At 41.5% G+C, this 19,192-nt stretch overlaps 1 protein-coding gene across 1 annotated transcript in view; it reads left to right on the forward strand.

The window, feature by feature from the left end:
- Positions 1-440, forward strand: part of LOC308284416 (histone H3.2-like) — a gene marked incomplete at both ends in the record, with an annotated part of 91,401 nt that extends 90,961 nt beyond the window's left edge. The window contains one exon of the mRNA XM_080725020.1: positions 22-440. Coding sequence (XP_080581146.1) covers positions 22-440 — 419 coding nt within the window. The remainder of the gene's footprint in view (positions 1-21) is intronic.
- Positions 441-19,192: the final 18,752 nt, after the last annotated feature.

Consider the following 19,192-nt stretch of genomic DNA (forward strand, 5'->3'; position numbering starts at 1 on the left):
TTCTAAACTCAACTAAGTTAGAAGAAGCCATGGCAAGAACTAAGCAGACTGCTCGCAAATCCACCGGCGGTAAAGCGCCCAGGAAGCAGCTCGCCACCAAGGCGGCTCGTAAGAGCGCGCCGGCGACCGGTGGAGTGAAGAAGCCTCACCGTTACCGCCCTGGTACAGTGGCTCTGAGGGAGATCCGTCGCTACCAGAAATCCACCGAGCTGCTGATCCGCAAGCTGCCCTTCCAGCGCCTGGTGAGGGAGATCGCCCAGGACTTCAAGACCGACCTGCGCTTCCAGAGCTCCGCCGTCATGGCTCTGCAGGAGTCGGCCGAGGCTTATCTGGTCGGTCTGTTCGAGGACACCAACCTGTGCGCCATCCACGCCAAGAGGGTGACCATCATGCCCAAAGACATCCAGCTGGCCCGTCGTATCCGTGGAGAACGTGCTTAATCTTTCCGTCGCTTGTCAAACCCCCAAAACGGCTCTTTTAAGAGCCACCCATCTATTTGTAAAAAGAGCTAATCTCTGCTATGCGATGAAAATGTGTATTTTAAATGCTTATAAAAACTATGAATCACGGCCACTATCTATCCATTTTTGAGCGGTGCTAACTGCTCCTATAGACCGCTTAAAAAAAATGATGTCACAAATGATGTCACAAATGATGATGACATGAGTCCGCTAGACCAATGAAACACTTCGATTCTGTTGATCTGTCCATGATGTCATAGTCACATAGGCACCCGATTGGTTAACTCTGATTTAGAACGCGTTTAGGCCGCCTAAATTACGTCATAAAAAATTATTGAGCGGTGCTAACATTGAATTTCAAAATAGTTCATTTGAATTTCTCAATTGTATGAGTCATGTATTATCTATAATACATGAAAACAAACCACACTTTTAGACAGAGCGCTTTAATCACAGGGCCCTGTCTAAAAGTGTGGTTTGTTTTCATGTATTATAGAGATATCCAGCTCAAGACAATTTTGAAATTCAAAGAATATAAATAAACAGCTTATCACAAATGATGATGACATGAGTCCACTAGACCAATGAAACACTTCGATTCTGTTGATCTGTCCATGATGTCATAGTCACATAGGCACCCGATTGGTTAACTCTGATTTAGAACGCGTTTAGGCCGCCTAAATTACGTCATAAAAAATTATTGAGCGGTGCTAACCTTGAATTTCAAAATAGTTCATTTGAATTTCTCAATTGTATGAGTCATGTATTATCTATAATACATGAAAACAAACCACACTTTTAGACAGAGCGCTTTAATCACAGGGCCCTGTCTAAAAGTGTGGTTTGTTTTCATGTATTATAGAGATATCCAGCTCAAGACAATTTTGAAATTCAAAGAATATAAATATTCTTGTACTTCAAGAAAGCTTGTACTTCATGTAGATCGAAGTACAAGCTTTACCACGCCTAACCAACTCCATATCCTGGACACTTCATGGGAGCGAAAATACAGTAGAACCTCCTTCTCCTCTTTGGATCTGCAACTACTGTTGAATTTTGTACAATCGGTCTCTCATCTTGCCGGCCTTCTGGCTAAACTGGGACAGTGATCATGAAGGTGATACCTATAATAATGTCATGTTTGGCAGATCCTTGCGGATGTCAGCACTGAGTGACAGAGAGAATGTTTGCAAGATGTCTAGAATGTCTAGAACCACTCCACAGCAGATGTGGGAAAGTCTCGACCAAACAAGTCCAGTATTTGTCTGCAACTCTACAGATCCTTTTGTCATTGTGGTTAAAGTAAAGCAATAGAAACTGTGCATGACATTCCAGCTGCTCTTCATGCTCTTTGGTCTTGGGCTTCTCAGCCATCATTTGCAAGAAGACATCAAATATCGTCCCAACAGAAATAACACATGCCAGACTTGTCTTTTCGAATGACTTTGTCTTCAAAGTATCTTAACATGACCTTTCAGGGTCATTAGAATGCACTATCCTCATGTATTCTAATATTTAGGTACCGGTATGTAGACATGGCAAAGTCCAGCTTATGGTCCTTATAGTACCAGTACTCATCCAGACACCACAGCTCCACACAGAACACCTGGAACACAAAGAAGGGGGCGGTGGCTCTCTCCCTGAAGAGCTCCAGGAAATCAGGCACCATCAACAGTTGGGTCTCTCCTTAGGTCCTCTGTACAGGTGGGTCTCTCCTTAGGTCCTCTTCCTCAGGTGGGTCTCTCCATAGGTCCTTAGGTCCCACTTCTCCAGGCTCACGGGGAATTCCTGGGGACCACCCACTCCTGGTGCTCCAGAACGGATGCAAAAGTGGTGGCGCCCCCAGTGGAGGACCCCCTCCACTGCAGCTCACATAAAATGCCGTAACTCGGGCTAGGAGCGTCCGGGAGAGCCGGGGCCGGTACCTATTCGTCCGCCAAGGCAACGCGGAGACCCCACCCCTCATTTCTCACATGGCCCTCTTCTAGGGCCACCTGCAGGCCGACTTTTAAAACACATTTTTGGACACTGCTCCTACAGTTTTTGCCCTAAAATCACACAAATCGCTACACAGTATGTCTACACTCATCCCATCAACATTAATCTGTCCCATATAGCGCCACCTTCAGGCCGATTTTTAAAAAACACACTTTTGGACACTGCTCCTACAGATTTTGCCCTAAAATCACGGAAATCACTACATAGCATGTCTACACTCATGTCATCAACATGGATCAGGAAGATTTTGGAAAAACCCATTTTTGCCCTATTTGTGGAGATAAGCGACCATCTCCCGATTAGGGAGTCTTACTGGTACTCCCTAAATATTTCTGCACCGCTCACTTCGCACGGGTGCGATTTCAGGTTCAGATTTCAGATTGTGAATACTAAACTGCTCATGTTGAATTCGGCTAATTCATGGTTAGAACAGTTATTGAGCGATCACGGCCATTTGATTGAAGACACACAAAGCATTATTATTATTATTATTATTATAGATTATTTAAAGAAAAACAAGGCTTGAAAATTGTCCACAATGTATCTCCCTAAATATATTTGCACCGCTCACTTCGCACGGGTGCGATTTTTAAATAAACTATTGAATTTTTGCAGGGTTTACAATCATCCAGCATGTACAATAAAGTGACAATAGTCATACAAATACAACAAACGTAATAGAGCAAGTACAAGGAGTATATGTATATATGTAATAAGAGCATTACTTTGTTTTTCTCTTTTCTCCCCTCTCTTTACCTTACCTCAACGCCACAAACTGCCACAAACGGCCTTTAAATATTAATTACAAATGAGTATAAATAGACAAAATACAAAAAAAAAATATGAACATGGACAGATATTACAATAATAAATTGTTTCTTTTTTCTTTCTTTCTTTTTTTTTTTCTTCACAGTGTCAACAGGTGCCATGGCTTTAGTCTCTTTTGTCGGGAGTCAAGTGTTCTTTGCCTTTTAAGTTCAGTTTTGATTTGCTTGAGAACCACCTCTCCTGGGATGAACTCCTGTTTAATAACTATGGCACATCTTGTGTTCCAGATTTTGTTCACAACAGTGCACACAATGGACCACATGAACTTCTGGTCCATGGCAGACAGCTCTTCTTCAAAAACTCCATACATAGCAGCATTATACATAACCTTCACATTAAGACAACTCTGCCATCTAGAGGTAGACATCATGATCTGCTCAAAAAACATGAAGCAAGCTTCTGCAAAAATAGGTCTATGCTTTTACAGTGGTTCTCCACCTGTGGGTCGGGACCCCCAGGGGGTCCCCAATGAAGTGACAATTTAAGGACTTTTTAAGACCTTTTTAATGCTTCAATAAATCCTCTATAAAAACTGGTCAAACACTGGCCGAATTTTCAAATAATATAAGAAAAAGGCACGAAATGTGAAAATAGCTGATCTACAAGCTCACAAGCTTCACAACGCAAGGTGTTGTGAGCTTGTAGATCGGCTATTTTGACATGAGGTGGACTTGATTCTACATCATGAGCCATGGTTAAGTGACACCCAAATGCTGGACACTAATAGTGACAGTTTAAGCACGTTAAACACAACCTTTTCCCAAATGTGAATGGAAGGACAAATCTTAATCATACATAGGATATCACATTAATAATACATTTGGTAAACTCAACTGTTTAAAAATTACATTCACCCATCCCCACGATGCATAACTAATTCTGTTTAAAGATCACAAAACAACCAAAAACGTTTATAACAACAAATTACTGGCCAGTGACCAATTGATGCAAGAGATCATGGAATTTATGTTTGCATTGTATGATGTCCATATGCAAATTCTATGGTTAAAAAAAAATAACAAGAAAAAAGAATAGCATTAATTATGCCAAAATAAGAATATGGATTTCTCTTTAAATGGTCATAATTATTTGTCTGTTTGCTTGTTATAATATGTAGTAGTTCTCATTCCTACATAGGAGGACTGCGTACAATCACAGCTGTTCACTAAGAAGAGGTTCCAGTAGACGGACAATATCAAGCATTTCGGAACAGGCCTTGTTTCCCTTTCTCCGCACCATGTCGACAAGTTCCCGTGCTTTGTCTGACCTGACCTTATGAACTGAACCTCTAACCCACTCCATCTCTGCCTCGTTGATCACGTTCCTGAGTGAGACTCCTTGGATGAACACGTTCCTCCCAATCCTCAGCTTCTCCCCTGCAGATGTGTCTTCTTCATGGGTCCTTGTCATAGCCTCAGTTGCAGTTGCAGAAGCACCTTGAAGATAAGCTGGGGGATTCATAACAATAATAATCAGTAATCACCATCATCATCCTCATGTGTTGTATTATAACAGCAAAGGGGAACACGTTATATTCTGAATATTCTGGTAATTCTTCTATTCCTTCCTTCAAAACAATGTATTGAGACAAACAGCACATAATTTAATGTGTGTCCCAAATACTTCATGTCATGAGCACCCTGAACCACCCTGAACCACCCTGAAGCATGTGAACCCCCACAATCGGCTACAAGAACATTTCGGTTACTCAAGTCTTCCCGACACGGTCTGACTTTGCACCGCGCTGTTATCACAGGTTACATTTGAGAATGGCACTTATCTGTTCTTTTCAAATCTTGTGGGTTTTGCACAGAGAGTAGCAGACAGTGATGTGATTGACACTGTTACTATATTATTTGCAGAGCAGAGATTTTGTACCTGGCAGTGGCACTGTGGCATACACTAGGCATGTGTTATGTTTATTCTTTTTTGAGATCTCAGAATTGCACTGTATTTTTCGTAATCTTTTTTATTGTGACCGAGTAACAGACAGTAGAAGATAATGACTTGTTCAGAGTTGTGTCTTTATATTTAGCCTAAAGGACTTAGCCTAAAAGATGAACACTAAAAGACCAGACTAAACCCAAAAGACTAAGACTAAAATATTTTGATATTTAGTTGACTAAGACTAGACTAGACTAAAACAATTTCAGAAGACTAAGACAGGGTTAAAATTTGCTGAAAAGATTAACACTGACTGATGTTGGGAACCACAGGTGTCCAGCTGCAGGTGATTCCAACAGGGCTGAGAGGCTCCAGGGGTGGGGGAGCAGAGCTGTGACCAGCGCCTCAATGTCTTTGTCTATCCTAGTGCTGTTTTACAAAAACATTTTAAAAATAAATGTAACCACTGTTTTATAAAGGCCAATTTGTAATTTTAAAATGAAGCTACAAAGGCTCTCACAGCAGCCAAAAGGGCTCTCCTATCATCATGACCTTTATCTTCCAGTCTGTAAAGGATGCAGTGAATCCATCTGCTATCACCTTTCTAGTGTCTTCGTGCAGAGATGTTGTCTATTTAACTTCATAATAGTAAAGCAATCAACAATTAAATCATACATTTTGAAAACAGGTTTTGAATTGTTAGAGGTTTCTTTGATCCCCTTCTTTGTTGTGATATAGGTTAGAGCGTATACATATCCTACATGCTATCATTGTTTGGTATCTCTAGTCTAGCATCTACTGTATCTACATCAAAACATAATATAACATAATATTCATTTTAAAATGGAGATAACTTTAAAAGATGAAAATTGCAGTGTTAGTTAGAAATAATCCTTCAGGATTACACCCCAGCGTGGAACCTGTAGGTCTTCTGATGTGGGGCTCCTCACCATCCCTCACAGCAAAGAAGCAGACCCTCGGCTTAGATAGAGCTTTCAGTGTGGCAGCCCCAAGTTAACCTCTGGAACTCACGCCCCATGGGGACTTGCCAGACGCAAACATTGGACTGCAGAGACATTTGTTCACTCAGGCTTTTGGCAAATTGTTTGTTTATTTTTGTTATTATTATTACAGCAAATTAACCGATTTAAGAGAACTCTATGACCAGAGCGCTCTGAAATCACGCTGCTCTGAAACAGAGAATGTAGTATCTTGACTATCTTCCAAATGCTCTCATGCCATCATAACTGTGGTTCCCAAACCTTTTAGCTCAAGACCCAAACGCCATCATTGTTTTAATATGGTTACCAGGAATGCTTTTGGCTGGGAACGGTCACGTGCAACCGTAGGGATACATGGGACATTGTCTTGAGCTTGCCGAAAATAAAGCACGCGAAGAAGAACCATCACAAGCCCTTATAATCACAAGCCCCTCCTACAGCATACCCTGCTTTAACATCAATTATAACATGAATTGGACCATATTTTCACAAAACGCATATCATGGTAATTGAAACGAGGCTTTAAACTAGCGACAGGAATCATATGACAATGTTTATTAAGGTAAGATCATCAAATGTAAAAGTTCGGGGGAAATTAATGGAATCCTATGGAGAACTAGCAGACAATCATAGGAACTTTTAGTTCTGTGTTTAGTTCTGCGGACAACTTGCCCCCTGGTTTAGCCATTCCGGTTACCGCTACTAGGCCTTACACTACTACACCTAGAACTCACCTAACCCCTGCCCATTATGCTAGGGTGGGATGGTTCAGGATAGAGGACAAAAGCAACTTGCCATAGGCGTGGTCTTCAAGATACACAAGATGAGACTGAAGCCCTTGTTATACGGAGACGCTGCAAGCTTTTTTTTTGAAAAATCTTGAAAATTGGTGCAAGTCTTTGAACATTTCAAAAAACCTATGTTTTTTGAAAAACCTATGTTTCTATGTGGTTCTATGTCTCAAACTTTTTCATGTCAAAGACCCCCAAAATGATATGTATTTGACCACGGACCCCCATCTTAAAATATTTAGTTTCGGGGATACTCAGATGTAAAGGGTGTTCAATAGCCCTGATTTATGCCAAAAAATCAAAAACCTCAAAAATGGAGTTAAGAGTTTTTGGCCAGACAGTTACGATATATTCTTTTTAATGAGACATGCATTTTAATTACGCTCCCAAATCCATTATCTATCTATTTTCGCGTATTGAATGAGTCCCGCAGCGCAGTCAATCTGCTGAAGCCACTTGGAAGAATGCAGTTTTGGCACAAAAATGTGGTCAAATTCGTTCTATTGCCGCCAGAATGTGGAATGCCCCACCAACAGGCATAACAAAGTGTGACTCCTTACCCTCCTACAAAACCGTTCTAAAGGAGCACATAAAGGTTGCTGCAAATTGTAACTGCAGACCACAGGTTAATATCGGAATATGAATATACTGATATATTATATTAATTCCAAACATGCAAAACAGGACCTCCTTTAATTACTTCAGTCCATATTAATAATTTTTGATGGCTAGTATTACATTTGTAGTCTTTTTATGTCCAACTTATTTGTAATAAAGTTCATAAAGTTTACAGATTGTAAGTATAGTATAACTAAATAAAGAACACGCTGCATTGCGACACGTTTAGCGCTTGTAGACTGGCTATTTTTAGCTAGGTCTGGTTATTCGTGACAGTAGAGTGATGGAGTGGGACATCAATTTACGAAATAAGTTATGTTCAAATATGGAGATAAGAGGTTTCTGTCGACAGCAACAATATGCAATGTGGCCCCCTGAGTGAGTGTGGAAATACAGTGGCCCCCTCTGTCATCAAAGTTGCCCAACCTTGCTCTAGGCTATAATACCCCCTCCCCCCCCCTCTCCTCTCTCTAGAAACCAATACTGAGGTATTTACCATCTGAAAGCTGGTGTGAGAATGAACTGGGAAGACTGGATCCAGATGAGAACTGTAGCCTACATCACATGTGATCGCCCCTCACCCTGAGCTCCACATAAATAGCAGCATCATTTCTGTCTTTTGTGTACTTTGGTTTTCACTTGGCGTTTGCACAACCGACGACGTGGTTCTTTCTATTCTAAAGGTAAGAGGACAATTACATTTTGCAGAATGCTATGATGACGCATTAGATCAGGCTGCTGATTTACGTTGTAAAAAAAGATATCTAGGCCGGGTGTTCTTCTCTTGTTCTAACTTCTATGTTGGCAAACCGAAACTAGGCAACCTTGTTCTGCTTTATCAAACTTTATATGATTATATGACATTATATGATTAGTAAAGTTGTGTTTTATTAGATTCCCTATAAAGCCTAATATACAATATTATTCAAACCTCCATTAGAGCAGCAGGGGCGAGGGGCGTAGTAGCCTAGTATTAATGCATGGAAAAGTGATCATTTTGGTATTGTTATAGGCTACTTTGTTGCTGAAATGAGCCTAATGGTCTCCAGGCCATTCGACTACATGCAGCTTTTCAGAATGGTTTCGTATAGTCTGGAAATAACATTCATTCGTTAACCACGAATGCACTATCTGCATTCATGGTTAACTATTCCTTGGTTAACTACCGGTATATTTATTAATAATAGACTATAACCTTATGTCTTGTACAAATACCGGTATGTGGTAGGCCTAATTATTGTCTGTGAAAGCACACTTTGCACGTCTTCTGTTTATCGCGTTTACCGTGCTAAAATGTGGGGCATGCGTACGCGTGGGGGCATGCATACAAGTGGCTAAATATGTCTTTTTAGACACAATAAGCCAGCAGTTTCTTTATTGCTATTTACAGTAACACTACTAGCCCCAATAAGTCACATCCAACCATGAAAGATTGCATCGTATCTTGGTGATGGGCTTATTCTGTGTAAAATCACATATTTAGTACTTGTACGCATACCCCCAGCCACTGAAATAAAAATCCCTAAAACAATAGAAAGAAGTAAATGAAATCTTCATCTTTTATATTCTTTAATTACAATCTAAAATATGAACCCTTGTTGTAAAAAAAACAAAGTTGTCCTTTAAAGGTGCTAGAGAGTGAGAGATTGTTTGTTTGTTTACATATTATGTTCCTATTAAAATAAATTGTATTAATATGTATTTTTAGACATTTAACCACTTGAACCCTCAATATTACTCTTGACCCGTGGCTCTGTACTTGGCCTGCTCTTTTTTCCCTCAACACCAAACCTCTCCACTCAAAAAAGCTGATCTACAAGCTAACAGCCTGACGCTTTGTCCTACAGATAATCTCTAAAGAGTCAAGACAGACTCTGTTGCTAGGGAAAAACAGAGTGGGCGTTCCCTTTTACTTGACGATGGCTAGCCAGATTGAGCTACAGAATATGGGGATGCTATAGGGTTCAAGTGGTTTAATGTGAAAATATATATATATGTTTAAGACTTTGATATAGAGGTTGGTGGATTTGACTCTAACATTTTCTTCTGACTTCTTTTCAGATCCTGAATCAACACCATAACCAGTGATGGCAGGCCACACGTATTTGCTATTAGACCTTTTTGAGGATTTGAGTGCTACAGAATTCGGGAGATTCCAATGGCAACTGCGTAACGAGGGCAAAGTTAAAAAAGCCAAGCTTGACAATGCAAACAGGGAGCAAACAATAGATGCAATGGGGGAACATACGATGACGATGAAGTTCTGGAGGTCACGAAAGGGATTCTGAAGAGGATCCATAGGAATGATCTGGCGAGGAAACTCCCAAACACTGGGTCAGATTCAGGACCCAAAGGTAAATTAATGAAATGATATTACATTTTATATCACATCATATCATATCATATCATATCATATCATATCATAATTCCCTCAGCTGTGGGGTCAGAATCCAATGTTAATTCCTTGTGAGATTAATATCAAACACTTTCTCAGTCCCTTTTTATGGCACATTTCATGTTTTTATTACAGGAGTAATTCATAGTAATTGAGTACACCTATTGTACTTATTAGTGCTCTTGAAGTATTTGAGGCATGGATTGAATTCAGGTTCTGGCCATGCAGTAAACATAATATTAATATAACAAATAAAATGTGTCATAGATTTACTAATAATATTAATTCCTTATTTTGTCTTAAAGGTCCTGGTGCAACTCTGCAAAATGTGACAAATCTGCCAAACCTCCCAAATGTGCCAACTGAAGGCGCCAAGAAGCTGAGGGCTGTGAGGTGTGGCTTCATTGAAGGGATCTCAGAGGCCAACCTGCTTGCTCTAGTGGATGAGCTTCTGTCGAAGGATGTTATCAACAATGGTGAAATGGAGGCAGTCAGAGACACTTTCATTGGCAGGATAGCCAAAGCCCGTCAGATTATTGACATGGTGCGGGCAAAGGGAGACAAGGCGAGTTCAGATATGATTGACATAGTTCGTCAGCTGGACTCAAACCTTTGTCAAAACATAGGTTTGTAGTGAGCGTGCCCATGTGAAAAAAGGGAACTACAACACCATCATGACACTTGTGTGGTCTTCAGCGAAGCCCTTAAGGTTTCTAAAGCCAGCTTTTGGTTTTTGTGTGTTCTTGTGTGAATATAGGGAAGGAAAAAAGTGAAGAGCAAATTGTAAATTGCAAATGTATCATTCTTTTTTGTAAATACTATGTTTTGTACACATTTTGTGTGTATTCTTTCCACAAAATAAAACATTCTGCTGTACTTGATGAGTTTGATTTAGTAACTTTTGTAGCCCCATCGTTTGTGGAGGTAAAGTGTAACTGACACTGACACTAATTTCAATCAGTGTTATCTTCCATCTCATGTGTAGTTCTACTACAGATGAATATAAAGCAGCCAGGAGAAGTCTGTGTTCCATATTATTTATATATGTTGAAACAGTGGGTGGTGAGTTACAATGCATGTCCTGTATTCTTCTATCTCAGTGGTTCCCCCCCACACACACACACACACACCAAAAATAAATACATAATAATAATAATCACATTTGAACTGGGGACCTCCCACTCTGATAAGCATGTGGAATTGTAGTAGTTGAGGCATTACATTTAGTTTGACTCGGTTCCACAGATACATATTGTGAAAATAGCAGATCAACAGAGCTTGTAGATTGTCTATTTTCAAAAACAAAAACATTGCCTATTTCTTATAAAATGAAAAAAGTCCCTATGACACATATATTTGGTGGCCTCCCTACAGTAGATCCCTTGGCCCAAGGGTCCTGGACTCACAGATATAAAAAGCTAGATACCTCCTCCGCCGCTGCAGTTCATTAGCGCGACTGGTCAAACACCTCTGGCGGAAGTGCATAACTGTGGAACTGCGGAAGGCACTCTGCCCCCTCCAATGGGAAAGAGGGAGTCCTGCCAGTCCTGCATCTGATTGGACTACCGAGCTTCCCATTCTGTGACGCACAAGGAAGCCTCCTTCAGAATTCCCAAGAGCCCCGCCTCAGAATTCTGGAGGATTGCGTAGAGTTTGGGAGGCTTGCCAGCGGTCTTGGACCAGCACCCCCCAGCCGGAAGAGGCGTCTACCTTTCTATGTCTGTGCCTGGACTAGCCTGGTGTTACCAGATTTGAATCCACCAATGCCACTGTCGCAGAGAACAAGCAGCAACATATAGACGCAAATGAATTAAGGAATCTGGTGTGCAAGATATTCATCATAGTAGGATGAGACTAGTCTCGCAAGCCAGACTGTGCCTCCCACAATTTTCAAATTGTTCTGGTCATGCAGTCTGGAGTAACGGAAGCTCTGAAAATGATTAAGCGAAAGCGGATGTGAAGCCTCATGCCCTTCCGTTTTGTCTTTACAGTCTTGCAAATGTATCCCAATATAAATCAAAATCACTGTGACATACATTATATACTGTAGCTCACTGCTTAGCTGAAGCTAAAAATTTTAAAGATATTTTGAAATATACTTTTATTATACTAGTAAATGACGGAACAGATGACAGCTTCCTGCCTCGGATTTCAAAAAAGTGTAGTTCCAAACTCTATATGCCATTCGGAGTTTGTGGAGTGTTTGAATGGCTAGGCGAGACTAGGATAAGACTGATATGTTATGTGGCTCTGAAGGTGTGTGTGTCTCTATTTATTAAATGTACTATTTATTCTGTATCTGAAACCAGAGGCAGAGACAGTGCAGCAGTTAAGATACAGATACAGAGTAGGAGCAGTACTGTTAGAGCAGGGTAAAACACCATCAATAATGAACAATTTAGAATACTAGAAGCTCGGCCACCCTTCGGGCGGCCGAGTGTCTTGTCGGCGACCTGGCCAACTCGGGAACAATGTAAATAGGGAATGAATGCCCCGCCCTTTAATGCAAACCCCATTATACCTGTTGTCATAGGATCCGTTTTGACCATCTGTTTGCGTGTGTCCATTTATTCCCATATATGGAGATATCTGTCTGTCTACGTCCATTTTATGCCCATATATGGAGATCTTTGTAGGACCCGTTTTGACCATCTGTTTGCCTGTGTCCATGTATGCCCATATATGGAGTTACCTGTCTCTAAGCTTCCATTTTATGCCCATATATGGAGATCAATGTAGGACCCGTATTGACCATCTGTTTGCCCGTGTCCATTTATGCTCATACATGGAGATATCTGTATCTGTCTGTCTGCATCCATTGTATGCCCATATATGGAGATCTCTGTTTGTCTGTGTCCCTTTATTCCCATTATGGAGATCTCTGTATCTGTCTGTGCCTCCGACTGTGTTGCAGACACAATGCCGGTTCCCCCTTTAATGCAAACCCCATTATACCTGTTGTCATACTGTATATGGACACAGGCCATAAGGCCATATGTTAGCCTGTGTCCATTTAAGCGCATATGAACATCAGAACACGTCATACTGATGACATTCCATACGTAACTATGGCATTTTTTCTTGACTCATGTGGCGTACGTGATGTCAGAGCCTTTTATGATGTGATGTCACAAGGAGTCAGCGCTTGTGCCGGTTTCCTCAGAAACAGCCTGATGTCAACAATCATCTCTGTATACGGAGATTCCGAACGTTTGGCGCCGGTTCGGGAAAACCGTGCGTCGTGTCGGGTCGAGGCCGGGCACGGCACTCCGCGCCGCGGCGGGGAACGCGCGTGCCGAATCTGAAGCCGGTGGGACAAACGGTTCTCGAGATACGCGGGGCACATACATACATACAGTACATACATACATACATACATACATACATACATACTCACAGAGATTTCTCGCATTTATTGTAAGATGACAGTATACACCCTCTACACCAGGGGTGGGCAACTTGATGATGGAGAGGCCACTATATTTTCACATTCACTTAGGACCACAATGCATTTATTTTATAGTCAAAAATAGCAAAGAATTGCCGATCTACATGTTTTGAGATTGTAGATCTGCTATTTTTGCTATAATGGACTTAAAGGGGAAGACCACCCATTTTCAATATTGAACTATATTCTGTGTTGCCTAGAACTGGAGGATTGATTTTGGGGTTTGTATTGCAAATCACAATGTGATGACATCACACCATTGTACTTTACAATACAAACCCCAAAATCAATCCTCCAGTTCTAGGCAACACAGAAGAGCGGGAACTTTTTTTTTAAATTTCCACACAAGGACTAAGGTATATTAATGACATAGTTCAATATTGAAAATGGGTGGTCTTCCCTTTTAAATTCAAATATATTTGACATAAAAATAGACTATAGTGCTAAGTCATTAAGCTACTAATATAGACTGAAGTAATTAAAGCGGGTCATGTTTTCATGGTTGGAATTGGAATGGTTGGAACAGCTGATGAAATCAATCATTATATCAGTATTCCTATATTAACCAGTGGGCCACATTAAGTGAAGGTGGGGGCTGCATGTGGCCCCCGGGCCACCAGTTGCCCATGTATGCTCTACACTATGCAATAGATCTATTTGGGCATGATGGTCGACCTCTTGCCGTTAAGGTGCACAGGTAGATGTCTTCAACAGACAGATCAGGCAAACTCAGTACTCCACTGTGTCTGATCTGGATGTCTTCTGGTCTATGTTGTGGCTCCACCTGCTGTTCTGACAATATCATGACAATATAAATTGGCCAGATCATAATTCATTCACTCTTTTACAAATCACCAAGCCAACAAATTAAAATGATCTACATTTAATATGTTAAAACTTTGTCTAGAGGAATTTGAGGTTATCAGCAAATCTTATCTATAGTACAGGCAATAACAGCATCACTTGTTTTAATGATTAGTTAAGTGATTGAAGTGTCAATTGGCTCTAGATTCTGATAGAAATAAATAGTAGTGTTTGCTCAGTAACATAGGTCTTCCTTTTTTCCCCTTAAACCTTTATCCCACGATTTTGTAACCCATTTTTCACCCGGTGTCAAATACCTGATATTTGGTACCAGGGCCGGATCTAGCCATAGGCAAGGGGGGGCAATGCCCCCCTAAATGCCCTGTCTGCCCCACCTAACATGATGGCATGCAAAAATCTAGAATTTCAAAAATATTAAACTATTTGAAATGTTATGCTGCAACTAGGTAGATGGATAGATACACTGATAAGACATGTTGTTTGTATTGTGTGTTATAGGTATAAGTGTGCCAAAATGCTTAGTTTTCTATGCATTTCGGTTGTTTTAGGCGGTTTGTCCCCCCATTTTTGTGACACCCCTATTATTTCTTCCTGCCCCACCTAGTGCTAAAGGCTAGATCCGGCCCTGTTTGGTACTACAGTACACTCCCTCTGCCAACCTGGGGAGACAACGGACTGACCTCATGCTTCCTTCTATGCATGAGGAGCCCAAGTTGTTTCTTTTCACCTGACAGGGGGGGAGTTTCCCCGGTTGGACGTTGCACGTGGAAGGAACACGTTATTCCAACCAGTTCCTATCCCCTCCATCAGCTGCCCCGGCTGGCCAGGATTATAGAGACCAGGATTACTGCATTTCTTTTGTGAGGGTACCTACCCTAGGAGACACGGGGAGAACATGCAAACTCCACAAAGGTCTTCCTGTCTCTCCAGCTATTAACAGAACATGCATTTTCATTTCACCTTGACACTAGACTGAATAGTCTGTATAGTTTCAATGTACAGATTATTGATTGCGACCGTAAGGTCGCAGTTTAGTTGCGACCGTAGGTCGCAGTTTAGTATCAAAACCTCCACCGGCCGTCCGTCGGTCGGTCACACGTCACACGTCACACCTTTGCCCTGCTCATATCTCTGCATCAGTATGACATCACACCACATGTGTACACAAACCTTTGTGTATGTTGCTGTGGCAACAGTGTGTTGTTGCTGGTCTGTTAGTGTACGTTAGCAACCACCTTAGCAACCATGGTTTTACCCTAGCAACCAACTGTTTACCATAGCAACCATGTTTTTTTACCCTAGCAACCAACTGTTTACCATAGCAACCATTTTTTTACCCTAGTATCAAAACCTCCACCGGCCGTCCGTCGGTCACACGTCACACGTCACACCTTTGCCCTGCTCATATCTCCGCATCAGTATGACATCACACTGCTGACATCAGTATGACATCACACCGTACACAAATGACCCTTATATAAGACCGGCATTATCTACCGACAGCTGCTATAAGCCAACCCTGGCGATAAGGTCTGAGTCGAAGAAATGCTTCTTTCCTGGCAAGAATTGCCCCTTTATACTGTAGGGCTCGTTTGTGTATTGTATGACATCACGCCACATCATCGGCTGAGGACTGTGTGATGTCATCATATCTCCATATACGGAGACATAAGTTGCTCATGCCCAAATATGGGCTGGTGAGGTCAGTGTGATGCGTAGGTTATCTCCATATATGGAGATTCAACTTCAATGAGTAACCATGGCAAACTGTCAACTGCCCGTATGTCTTGATAATTGGTAAAACAAACTTTTGGCCTATTTGTGGAGATAAGCGACCACCGGCCGTCCGTCCGTCACACGTCACACGTCACACGTCACACCTTTGCCCTGCTCATATCTCCGCATCAGTATGACATCACCCCACATGTGTACACAAACCTTTGTGTACGTTGCTGTGGCAACAGTCTGTTGTTGCTGGTCTGTTAGTGTACGTTAGCAACCACCTTAGCAACCATGGTTTTACCCTAGCAACCAACTGTTTACCCTAGCAACCAACTGTTTACCATAGCAACCATGTTTTTTTACCCTAGCAACCAACTGTTTACCATAGCAACCAGATACGCAGAGCAGGGATCTCCATATATGGGCATAAACAGGTGACATCACACTGATGTCAGATACTCAGAGCAGGGATTTCTCCATAATATATGGGCATAAAAAGGATTCTGTTATGGATCTCCATATATGGGCATAAAAGGGATTCTGTTAGGGATCTCCATATATGGGCATACAAGGGATTCTGTTAGGGATCTCCATATATGGGCATAAAAGGGATTCTGTTAGGGATCTCCATATATGGGCATAAAAGGGATTCTGTTAGGGATCTCCATATATGGGCATAAAATGGATTCTGTTAGGGATCTCCATATATGGGCATAAAAGGGATTCTGTTAGGGATCTCCATATATGGGCATAAAAGGGATTCTGTTAGGGATCTCCATATATGGGCATAAAAGGGATTCTGTTAGCTGTTAGTGATCTCCATATATGGGCATAAAAGGGATGCTGTTAGGGATCTCCATATATGGGCATAAAGGTGTCTACACACCAAACAGCCTACAGGAGACTCCTTCTGACTGTACACAGACTGCAAAGAACTGCAAAAAACTAAGCACTTATTTTTTATTTTATTTTTTTCAGACGACGCCGACTGTAGTTACTGTATGGCAGTGGTGCCAGGTCTGCTCCTTATAAGCAACGTTGATCCTGTTTTCCTATAATGTTGCTAGTTGTGGGTTGCTTTTGTTTGGGCTTGTTTCTGAAGTGTAGTTGCTTATTTGGCCTTGCTTTCAACATTATTTTATAAAATAACTAATGTAATAGAGTTCAGAGGTGAAACTGGTCGCGCTTTTGGGCTTATTTTCATAGACCTGGTCGCGTATTTCACTCACAGAATCTGGCAACCCTAACCCGGCCGGAGGCAGCTCTGTTCTCCGTGCAGAGGAGGAAAAAAAAGAAAACAACAACACGGGCACTTGATGGACTATTACTAGCCTACTACTAGCTTTGCTTTGGATCCGATTGGAATAGGAATTGAGAGTTGAGATTGAGAATATGGTATTTAGTAAAAATATGCGACGGGAAAATGTCTCTGGCTTGTTTTGGCTTGGTTTTGGAGCAGTAGTAAACTATTCTACAACTCCCTCAATCTTACCGACGGCGAGGGGCGACTGAACAAAACTGAGCAAGTCCAGTTTTCCAGTTTTCGGTCGATAAGGTTCCCGACCCGCTGCCGAAAACCTGACGATGAGCTCCCGTTCGGCAACAGACGCTTTCCGCCGCCTTCCGCCGCCGAATCGTCGCCGAATCTGTGCGGTTAAAAGTGGCCTTAAAAGGGATTCTGTTAGGGATCTCCATATATGAGCATGAAAGGGATTCTGTTAGGGATCTCCATATATGGGCATAAAAGGGATTGTATCCCAGATGATGCCCTGTTAGGAGATCCACACTAACAGAATCCATATATGGTCCTACCGACAGCTGCTATAAGCCAACCCTGGCGATAAGGTCTGAGTCGAAGAAATGCTTCTTTCCTGGCAAGAATTGCCCCTTTATACTGTAGGGCTCGTTTGTGTATTGTATGACATCACGCCACATCATCGGCTGAGGACTGTGTGATGTCATCATATCTCCATATATGGAGACATAAGTTGCTCATGCCCAAATATGGGCTGGTGAGGTCAGACTTAGTGTGATGCGTAGGTTATCTCCATATATGGAGATTCAACTTCAATGAGTAACCATGGCAAACTGTCAACTGCCCGTATGTCTTGATAATTGGTAAAACAAACTTTTGGCCTATTTGTGGAGATAAGCGACCGTTGGTCGCTTATCTCCCGATTAGGGAGTCTTACTGGTCTCCCGATTAGGGAGTCTTACTGGTATCAAAACCTCCACCGGCCGTCCGTCACGTCACACGTCACACCTTTGCCCTGCTCATATCTCCGCATCAGTATGACATCACACTGCTGACATCAGTATGACATCTGATGTCAGCAGTGTGATGTGTACACAAACCTTTGTGTACGTTGCTGTGGCAACAGTCTGTTGTTGCTGGTCTGTTAGTGTACGTTAGCAACCACCTTAGCAACCATGGTTTTACCCTAGCAACCAACTGTTTACCCTAGCAACCAACTGTTTACCATAGCAACCATGTTTTTTTACCCTAGAAACCAACTGTTTACCATAGCAACCATTTTTTTACCCTAGCAACCAACTGTTTACCATAGCAACCATGTTTTTTTTACCTTAGCAACCAACTGTTTACCATAGCAACCATGTTTTTTACCCTAGCAACCAACTGTTTACCCTAGCAACCAGCTGTTTACCATAGCAACCATGTTTTTTACCCTAGCAACCAACTGTTTAACATATGGAGTTATATGTTGTTCGTGTCCAAATATGGGGCTTGTGAGGTCAGACAATGCCGGTCTTATATAAGGGTCATTTGTGTACGGTGTGATGTCATACTGATGTCAGCAGTGTGTGGAGATATCTCCCGATTAGGGAGTCTTACTGGTTATTTTGGTTATTGTACGGTTAGACTGACTTAGTTTACCTACAATCCTAGATTACTTTTTCTATGCATTTGATGCATTACCTTGTGCTGTGCTCATCGTAAACTGCTCTGGATTAAGAGCCTTTGCTATAAATGCCTAACTTGGAAATTGACAGCAATTGCTATCTGTATAGTTTACAAAAATTGTTTTAAACAAATATCACGTACAATATACCACCTTGAATGGCAGGACAGGACACAGTGTTCTTATTAATATAAAAGGTTACTATACAACAAACCACTCTCCCATCCATCAGTGGGGTGCATTGTATTCAATCTTTATTAGCGGTCCATAAAAATACATTTGCTTCTTATTAGTAACGTG

This window comes from Nannobrachium achirus (genome assembly GCF_963921795.1).
Source record: "Nannobrachium achirus genome assembly, chromosome: 4".
Taxonomy (NCBI): Eukaryota; Metazoa; Chordata; class Actinopteri; order Myctophiformes; family Myctophidae; genus Nannobrachium; species Nannobrachium achirus.